Source organism: Impatiens glandulifera, chromosome 8, assembly GCF_907164915.1.
Source record: "Impatiens glandulifera chromosome 8, dImpGla2.1, whole genome shotgun sequence".
In the NCBI taxonomy this organism is placed as follows: domain Eukaryota; kingdom Viridiplantae; phylum Streptophyta; class Magnoliopsida; order Ericales; family Balsaminaceae; genus Impatiens; species Impatiens glandulifera.
Window position 1 is genome coordinate 24,274,479 of NC_061869.1, and position 10,454 is coordinate 24,284,932.

Consider the following 10,454-nt stretch of genomic DNA (forward strand, 5'->3'; position numbering starts at 1 on the left):
TTGATGAGAAATTCATATAAAATGTGTAAAATTTTAGTAATATCACCCTAAATTTTGTGTTTTAAACATTTTTATATATATTATCTTCGTTTACGTAGGGACTCAAACATGCCATCTTACCCTTACTTTTGGTCTTCCCCATCAATCACAAATTCACATACACATTTACGTAGATATGAAAGATAAATTAGTAAAATAAAATAAAAATTAATTAGAAAAGATAAATTAATAATTATGGTATGAGAGATAAATTAGTAATTATGAATATGTAATTATGACAAAAGAGATAAACAGTTATAAAATATAATAAGGCTATGTGATATGTGGTGAGAGCGTGAATATCACCTTACATTTTATTTTTAAACATCATTAGATATATATAGATATGGTACAGAGAGATGTAATATAATATAGAAAAAAAGTTCACTTAGACATATGTACTTGTACAACTGGCTCATTCAGACGTATGTATTAATAAAAGTTCATTTAAACATACTTACTATCAAAAATTAGCTCATTTAGTCTCTTTTAGTAAACCATAGTTAATTCTTGTTTTTTAATTTATATATTTATTAATTAAATATTAATATATTTTCTTTTTCATTCTTTTTCATTAATAAATGATCCTCTATTTTATTTTTTTCATAAATTTATATGTGTATTTATTATTGATTATTTTAATTTTATTATATATATATATATATATATATATATATATATATATATATATATATATAAGAGTATTTATCATTAATTATTTTAACTTAACATTTTTTTCTTTTTTTATATTTTTTTTTTATATTAACATTGATTATTAATTATTTTAAAATTATTTGATCCAAATATAACAATTACTTATACTTTTAATAATAAAAATCTTTTAACACAAAAATAAATTAATTAATATTTGGATAAAAATAGCAACTCATTCATTACACACCAAAAGAGTAATAATCAAATATTAGACAAAATAATTTTCCTTACTATTACTATAAGTCTTAAATAAAATTTATTAATTTTATTTTTATTCATATTAAATTAAATAAGAAAAACAATTCTTCAAAAAACAATTATAATAAAATATAAAATTCATAAATAAGTTAATAAATTTTTTGAAAAATGTGAATGTATGAATTATGAGAAATAAAAACAGAAAGATGAAATAAAAAAGAGAAACTAATATAAAAATAAGAATAAAATAAATTATTTGATTTAATTAATGTAAAAGAAGGAGAGATAAAATATATTAATATTTAATTAATAAATATATAAATATATAAATTTAAAAATAAAAATTAACTATGGTTATTGAAAGAGGCTAAATGAGCCAATATTTTATAATACGTATGTTAGATGATCTTTTATTAGTACATACGTCTATGAGTTAGTTGTACCAGTACATACGTTTAAATGAGCTTTTTTTTATATAGAACACGAAATAAAGATTCATATAATATAATATAATATATCTTATATCTGCAAAGCACGAAGTATGATATATTAAAAAAAGTTCACACGAAATGTACTAGATAGATATAGGCGACTAGAGGCGACTGACTGCTTTCGATCGCGAGCTGCGGCGGCTTTCGATCACGGTGAACGGCTCTCGATTGACAGAAGGTAAGTTTACTAAAGAGAAATGAATTACCGGGTTTAATTTACTATTTTACTTAGGGCGGCAGAGAGGGTAAAAAATTTTAAATAGGGCAAATATTTTAGTCCTGTAAATTTATTTATTTTATTTATTTTCATATTTAACTTATTTTTTTGAAACTTTTACTCAAAACGTATCGGATTCGTCAACCCTACTTAAAATCAACAATACGTATTTTGCCGTATCCGACACATATATTGCCGTATCGTACCCATATCCGTTACTCAAAAAAAAATTTGAAATATCCATGCAACATAAATTATACCAATCACTACTATATATCAAACTTCTATTTGATAAAAGGTTTATTGCAATACCCATGTAATATCGGTCAATCACTCTAAAATTGTCAAATCTAAAATAGTAAGATTATCAATACACACAGACATGGATGGTATAATTGAGTAATGAAAAATAATTCTGAATATATAAGGTATAAACAAATAAATAAATAAATAAAGTAAAATATTATAACATAATCTAGATAAAAAAAAAATATGTGAATAATAATAAAAATAAAGCTTGTGATCATAGTCTCTTCCTTTTTTCAATAATTCGAATAAAATTTCATTCCTAAACAAAAATAAAAATAAGTGTCTTCCTTTTAATATTGTCAAAAATATACAACAAAATAACAGTTTTGTAAATAGGCTCAACTCAACATCTTATTTCAGTATAGAACATTTTATGGAGAACAAAATAGTGACAATGCATTTAAAATCTGAGTTACTCTTCAAATTTTACAATATTAAAGAAGACTAAGTTTGTTTTACATTACTAAGTTAAGCGGAAAGACAGAAAGCATGCTTTAGAGATAAAGTTAAGTTATAAAACATAAAATAAATTTATATTTAAATAAATAAATTCATATAATTAAGACTAGTATAATTTGTTTATTATTATTTTGTAGATTAATTTTATATTTTTTGAAATATAAGAGAGAGTTAACATACACTCTACCATCATAACCTGGCTTTAACTCAAAACGTTTTTAAATGAAATCAAAACTCGGGCTACAATATTATATATATATATATATATATATATATATAAATATAAAAATAAAAGTAAACTCTAAACACTCTATTTTATAAATATATAAATAATTAACAATTTTAAATAAACTCAGTTCTAATTTATTAAAAATAACTTTCTATTCCAGAACTATTGAGAAAATACTCTGGAGAAAACATTATGCAACTAAACATTTATCAGAAAAAGAAATCTAAAATAACGATAATGTTTGAGAATACAAGTCCATAAAATTCTACTACAGTGGGTGCAAAAGTGCAATTTATAGGCCACACACAAAGACCTCTAAATCCATGTCAAGTAAACAAAAGAGAATAAGAAAAAAAACAAACCAAGCAGAAGGCAGGGTCCTATACCCACCAGTTGAATTCTAACCCGGTTTTCATTCATGTTTTTACCATAGAGTAGAGACATAAATAGAGTAAAAAGAAAAATAAAACTTATCACTGATAAAACATTGGGGGCTGCGATGAAGTAATGCCAGCGTACCCACCATCGTAGATAGCCTGGCTAGCTCCAGTTACAGCAGCACCCATTCGATGGCCTTGTGTATGATGATGATGCATAAGTGCTTGTGCTTGGGCTTGGGCTTGAGCTTGTGCAGCCATTTTGCTCAATTCAATCTGTCTTTGATATGCAAGAAGCTCAGCTGCAGAAACCCCTTGTATCTGACCACCCACAGCTGGAGGTGGTAAAGGAGACGAACTTGTCCCTGCCGGAGTTGCCTTACTTCCCCAGGAGCACTGTTGGGTTTACAAACAAAACATGTCAAAAACTGTAAAAAAAAAATATAATGATGTTATGTCTTTGTTTGATGTGGGGTTATATGGAAATAAGCTAAACCTTTGTTTGAGGTAGGTTATAAAAAATAAGTTATTTGGGTAAGACATTAAGGCTTTGTTAGTTGGGTTATGAAAAAGTGGGTTATTTAAGTAAAAGACCTAAAGGGTAGTAATATATAATGAAAACTATTTTTTTTAAAAGAAATAGATGGTATTTAGTTAATGATTTTAGTGATATGATGGATGAAAAGATAGGTTATTTGCAATAAGGCCACATAAACATAAATATTGAATAAATAGATATTTTGATAGATAGAGTAAGATTGTTGATTGAATAATGAGTTATTTCGAAATAATCTCCCATAAATAACCCAGGTTTATCCGCTAAGATACCAAAAGACCTACCTTACTTTTTACCAAAATAATCAATAAACCACTCTTTTATATCAAACAATATTTTAGTTTTTGAAAAACAAAACAATATTCAAACAAGCTATGAGTTAATTATAGCCTTTCCTCATCATTTTGGACACAAAAATAACACAACACTATATAAATATAATAACCAAAATGTACAAGTATCAAGAAGCTAGACCGGGTATCTGAACAATGAGGCTGACCATAGTTTTTCTTGTCACAACATTTCACCAGACATTCATACTAATGGGTAAGTTTCTTTTTTGTTTTCCTTTAAATTGACTGGTTTTTTCTAATTTGTTCAAATTCGGCCTATAAAAATTTTGTATTTTCATTTGGAAACATCATTTACTTTCAATTTTTCTTCCTAGTGTGGATTCATATACGAAAACAGGGAGTATCTAAATTCACTCTGACCCAGATTGAGTAATTAAATTGACAATTTCTTAGCAGAACTATAAACAAATGTGTTTTCCGCATTACTTAACAAGGATAAGAACAATATGAAATGATTGAAGCCATTGCTGACTTGTGATGCAACACAGCCTCTGGAAAGTGAATACAAAGAAAAAGATATGGTTTTGCCCAAAAGCTCATGATTATAGTTCTTTTGATTTTGTTGGTAGAAGAGAGAAAGGAAAGTTACCTTGACTGGTTTGCCAAAAAGAATTTGAGCATTTCCAGTTTGAATGGCTCGAGCTGCTTCGGCATGAGTGCTGTATCTAACAAAACCGAAACCTTTATCTCGTTGAATACGAACATCTTCAATCACACCAGCACCTAGATTATGGAAATGCCTGTGAAGATCAACAGAAGAGACCTGCAAAATATAAAGTATTTTCTCGTTTTCGTAAATCTGTTTTTTTTTATGGGGGGTTGTGGGGAAAGAAATGCTGATAACATCATTGCCAACATACAAGAAGAAATTAAAAGTGAATGAAGCAGGTTGGATTCATCATCAGATAATTGTATGAAAATAGTATTTGACTCTACTACTATTACATTAGAATATTACCTCAGGAGCAAGATTACCAACATATACAGTAGTGTACTGGGGGTTATTCTCGGGAGCATCGTCATTGATTCTCTCTTGGCCATCTTCTGTTCAAGAAAATACAACCCATAATCATTAGACTTCATATTAATGCACCACAATAATAACCAATTCCTGTTAAATAATGGCTTCCAATACCATGATAAATTAACCAAAATACCTTATTTATAACATTTTTTAGGAATGACAATCATTTTGCTTCCTAAACATGAATTAGAAGCTTGTTGTGCTTCTTTAATTTGCATCATGCTCGTTTTGTTCGATGAACTTCTAAAATGTTCAATTATTACAATTCCTCATTTAATGTCTTAATATATTTTAGTCCAAGACTAAGAGCTTGCTTGGTGTGGAAAAAATATAAGTCGTGAAATCAAAATCATGTTTGATGCAATGTTCTAAATGGCGGTAAGTGTCTGCCTACAACCTCGGGTGCCTAGGCGGTTGAAATATTTTCACTATATAAGCATAAATAAATTTAAATATAATCTAGTCACACCAGGCCTCACAATATCTCTTCTCTTAGTATATTTCCTCATCATTGTCAAAGTTCTATGATGGGCATATATAAATATTGTAAGGGCTTTTGCTTTGAACAACGTGTTGAGGCCCAATTTCATTGATATATTTTCCCACGTACTAAATAAATAGTGAATAATTGGAAGGTAAATAGTTATTTTAAATAAATAGTGAATAAATGAAAAGTAAAGAGTCTTTTTTATTAAATTTATATATATATTAATATTAGAAATTAATTAATTAAAATAACTAATAATTAAATAATTAAATGAGCGCCTCATGTATAGGCGGGGCGGTGTAGGACCGCCTACCGCCTCGACCGCCATTTAGAACACTGGTTTGATGAAAAGTAGTTTTGGAGTTAAATTTCTAAAATGCCCTTTGAATAGTAAAGTAAGGGCATTTTGATCTTTTAGTTGATGAATAGAGTACATTAGCCCATTGAACATGATCAATGGTTCACATTATCATTTGACTCACCTGATGCTCCGCTAGTTAGTTCTACAACATTTTTAGAATCTGAACTTTGTTTGTCGTCGTTAATACCAGCACCCTTCATTGCCCAGTTGCATCGAATCTGCCTGCTTCCGAGCCACTTTCCTGCCAATTCAAACAAAAAGGAGAGTTTGAAAGAGGATGAAAGGTAATCTCATTGATTCACAGGCTAATTGCCCGGCAAAAAGTAGGAAAAATAAATTCATTGAGTTACCATTCAGATCGTTTATTGCAGTCTGGGCATCCTGGAAACAGAGAAAAAGTAAAAATGAAGATCATCAAGTGAAGGAGTAATAAGAGAAGATAAGATGAAAGTACTATTCATTTTTGCTTGCCTGTTGGCTTCGGAATGAAACAAACCCAAATCCTCTCGAGCGACCAGTCTTCTGGTCCCACATAACTCTAGCATCCCTATACATGGGGAGTCGTACATCAAAATTAGGAAAAACTAAATTAGCATCCCTACCTACAACGCTTTTCTTTCTAGATAGAAGATTTTCAATTGTGCAAACGTTTTATTTTGCTTTGTTGTTCTTGTTTGTGTGAACGGCTTGTCTTCACTTTCTTTAAAAAAATCGTTAGAAAAGACACTTTGGGACTTTATTTTTAATATAATAAAATGGCATTAAGTTTTTTACCCAAAAAAAATACCCTTCTCATATATCTTGTTAGAATCATCAAGACAACAACTACTCAAGCAAAGAAGCAAGACTTACGAGCATGTAGGATAGGCAGAGAAGCACGCATATAAAGTAGCATCGGTAACTTCAGGACTAAGATCACCAACAAAAATATTAAAATGACCTGAAACACACAAGACAGAGAAATAATAAGGACTAGACATTAGTATTGTAGACCATGGAAATAAAAAATGGAAGGTGTCCGACTTGTCGTGTCCTCTCTTTGACTACTAGCATAAGCCCAGTTTACTTTAATAGGCTGCCCAAACCTGCAAAAAAAAGTTCTTCAATTGTAAGAACAAGAATATAACCAACTGGGTGATATTGAGGGAAAGGTAAAAAATACTCACAGATGCCTCCCATTAAGAGTTACAATAGAAAGAGTAGCTGATCTGCGATCATAGTAATCCACGAATCCATAGGATGACTGGATAAAACAGTTAATGTATAGTCAAGTGGGTGATAATGGTCTATAAAACAAAGAAATGTTAATGCCAGGAACAATGAAATAAAGCCTATTAGGAATTATAGCTCTTATAAAACATCAAGCGATTCAAAATGTTTGGGAGTTGGCCCTTGATAAATTTAACTGCTCTTGGATCCTTATGACCTCTTTGTGGATTGAGTGACAATCTTCTGGTTCATTTGGCTCGAAAGAAACAAATGCATATTTGACAAAGGGTCAACGAATTCAAACTTAATTTGGTTCATCATTACATTAATTTGGAAGCATTTCAGATTTAAATTCCAAATAATATTTATTTGTATTGAACTGGTCTGGCTTCAGCCACGGTCTATGTGAATGCAAGCAATATATTTTTTTAGTTTACTTTTCAAAAATGTCATGATCTACAATAATCAATTTTCCTTATTCTGATCATTTAGAGGCCGAAGTTTGGATTGTTCATTTACATAAATCAAATGTCCCAAGAATAGAACGAAGTGAACTCAGCACTCATCCTCTCTTCTAGCCTAGCGATATAAAAGGTGTATATCTCCAGCCTCCTTGAGATCCTGGGTTCGAGCCCGTCAGGCAGTAAGTTCTGCACCGGATTAAATGGTTAAGTATGTTTGCAGGCTATGTGCTTAACCCACGGGGATTAGTCGCTCTCCAAAACAGAGGCGGAACTCAGCATTCTCAAAAAAAAAGTACTCATGGATACCAACCATATGTGGAGTCATGTAGCGACTTTTTAATGGCCTAATTATAGAGATTATGTTATTCATAAAGTATTGCCTTCCTAATAAGGGCAAGTGGTACAGCTAAACCTGTCACGCCTAACCCGAATGAAACCATTAACCTTTAGTCCAAACACACCTCAAGAATTGTAACCCTAACCCAAATGAAACCATTAGCCTTTAAACCACATGCTTCTAGTGCACAACTACTCAGGTACTTTCAACTACAAATCCACTTCCCTATCATCATGTCAACACCCTCTTTTTTGTTCCCATCCAATTGAAAAAAAAAATGGGATTAGAAAAAACTAACATTTTTCCTTGTTGAGAAGTATAATTCTCACTCATACTTAATATAATAAGCACTAGTGAAGCAAGATTTAGTATGGTTTAAGGATTATGAAGTATAATTCTGAAGACTTTGCAAGTTGTAGTAAAAAAGTGAAAGGAAGAGAAAAACAAACCTTTTCCTTTCGGATGAGTTTGCACCCTTCAATTGGACCCGTACTTGAGAAAACCTCTTGCAGAAGTGGTTCTGAAACTTGTGGGTGAACATTTCCAACATACCTGCATCTCACAAATTCATACGATATTCTGAGATAATTAATAATACAGCCAAAACATATTTAACTTCATATCATTGTATTGATGAAACAATAACACTGCATATCTCCATCCATGACAACTATAAAATCTGGACACACAAATTTATGGAGAATGCCCCAAAAGTAGCATGACATGGAAAAAAAATGAACTGTTTTATGCAAGCCAATTTAAGCGAGGCGTGGTTAAAAGCAAGGAAAAAAGGATATGGAAAAAGATCCCAAAAAAATGAATAAATGAAATTCAAAGAATTGCTCTACAATACTCACACACTGCGGCATGTACTTGAATCAAAGCCAGGAGGCAAATTACCACTCAAAATAGGCTCTATCTGCAAAAAAAAAGAAAAGAAAAAAGAAACAAAATAAAAGGTTGAAAATCCAAAATCCTAAGGAAAAAACTCAAAAATAGGAAAATCCTATAAAATGAATAAAATGCACCACTATTTAGAATGTCCTGGTCAAGTGTGAACTTCAAGAAGACAATTGGTCTTATAACTAAATCGCAAAAACTTGTAATATTATCTTCAGATTATACTAGGAAATCAGTATGGGTAAATGAGAAAACCACACAGTGAACATAGATATCATCATTTCTTACTTTTTTTTCATTTTAATACAAGAAGAGTTGCATAGTGATTGTAAATCTTTTTGTCAACAAAGAGGAACTTGGCCAGTCACACCACTATTCAACTTTATCTAGACAAACAAAGATTAATATGTTGTTACTATAACACTCTTTCTCAATAACTAAGAATTCTCCTCTATTTTCACATTCACTCTCTAACACCAACAACCATAAGCCTTTAATGAAAGGGGTATGATATCATCCCTTTCAATTCTTTAAAAACATCTTCCCAATAGTTCATCATCTACGAGCCTATATGAAAACAGGTACTTTTAATTTCTGATCTAAATGAGGACACATATCAGGTAATTGTTTAGGATAATCTTTGGTTTGTTTTGGTTGGTTTCTAACTATATTGGAATTTCTATGTTAAAAATTGAAGTTAGAGATGTTTCTAAATATGTCCTAATGTCACCATTTGGTGTGGGTAGAGTTTCTTTATGGAAAAGGTCTTGCAAGTTGCTTAAAGTAAATAGTACATACAACCATTAAACTACAAGAGATCACCAAGTATTCTATATTTGAACAAGAATGTTAAAAGCTTATTTTAGTCTGAATACCAATTTACACTATATTAACATTCAAGAGTCCTTCTAAAGAGTAAAATTCCTGATATCACAGCCATTGATAAGAATAAAATCAACCGCAAATAGATAACACACAAAGGAATATAAAAACCCATCTAGAGAAACATGATATAAGGCTGATAAAAGAGAACCAAATCCAATAAACAAAAAAAGAAAAGAAATTGGGGATTTTCTGAATAATAAAATATTGAGGATATTAAGGGAGATGACACGATACTCTTTATTATACATCAGGAAGAAGAAAACGTGACTAAAGGATAGGGAAAATGAACCTGAGGAGGCGCTAGAAGGCCAGGATGATAGATAGATTGCTGCATCAACGCTTGCTGTTGTTTCAGCCTCTGTTGTTGCTGCATCTGTTGCATCTGCTGCATCTGCTGCATAGTGATTTCTTCAATGTATGGATACGGAAACAAAAAAGGAGGTCGATTTGAAGAGAAGAGAGAGATGGGGAGATGAAAAATGAAACCAAAAAAAAAAAAACCCTCGAAGGGAGGGGGGAAGAGAAGAAAAAGAACGATGGGCAGTGATGACGATGAAGGTTGAGAGAGAAAGATTGAGAGACTGAACCGGTAGATGCCTCTAGATCATTTCTTTTATAATTGAGCAAATGAACAAGGCTTGGGCTTACGTTCTTCTATGCCCCATCTCATAACTGAACTTTTTTCAACCAAATCGTAGCCATAGGATCTTCATTATAGTTTATTTTTTCTCATTACAAATAAATAAATAAAAATTCTAATATATATTTTTCTTTTTAATTTAGGGAATTTATTTTTAAAAAATAATTCTAATATATATAAATATAAAAACTCAATTTTCTCAAAT

The 10,454-nt window shown here is 30.5% G+C and overlaps 1 protein-coding gene across 2 annotated transcripts; it reads right to left on the reverse strand.

Annotated features, from left to right (window-relative positions):
- Positions 1–2,835: 2,835 nt before the first annotated feature.
- Positions 2,836–10,195, reverse strand: LOC124911512 (oligouridylate-binding protein 1-like). 2 transcript variants are annotated; one of them, XM_047452012.1, is made up of 12 exons: positions 9,899–10,195; positions 8,682–8,743; positions 8,274–8,376; positions 6,981–7,057; positions 6,838–6,899; positions 6,667–6,754; positions 6,286–6,361; positions 6,165–6,195; positions 5,936–6,055; positions 4,901–4,983; positions 4,532–4,705; positions 2,836–3,429 (listed from the first exon to the last, which is right to left on the reverse strand). In XM_047452012.1, exons 1-12 carry the CDS (start codon positions 10,007–10,009, stop codon positions 3,130–3,132), a joined length of 1,287 nt encoding a protein of 428 aa, XP_047307968.1. In that variant the 5' UTR covers positions 10,010–10,195; the 3' UTR covers positions 2,836–3,129. The 2 variants fall into 2 exon arrangements, with proteins under 2 accessions (XP_047307968.1, XP_047307967.1); XM_047452011.1 differs by having other exon boundaries at positions 4,901–4,986; positions 9,899–10,193.
- Between the last annotated feature and the right edge of the window lie 259 nt (positions 10,196–10,454).

What these genes read in the sequence shown, in the direction of transcription:
- LOC124911512 (XM_047452011.1), bottom strand. Translation starts at nt 10,009, where the DNA reads ATGCAGCAGATGCAGCAGATGCAACAGATGCAGCAACAACAGAGGCTG. An exon ending in AACTCATCCGAAAGGAAAAG is followed by an intron (nt 7,058 to 8,273) that starts GTTTGTTTTTCT and finishes TGTTTTATCCAG; the next exon opens with TCATCCTATGGATTCGTGGA. An exon ending in TTTCATTCCGAAGCCAACAG is followed by an intron (nt 6,196 to 6,285) that starts GCAAGCAAAAAT and finishes CTCTGTTTCCAG; the next exon opens with GATGCCCAGACTGCAATAAA.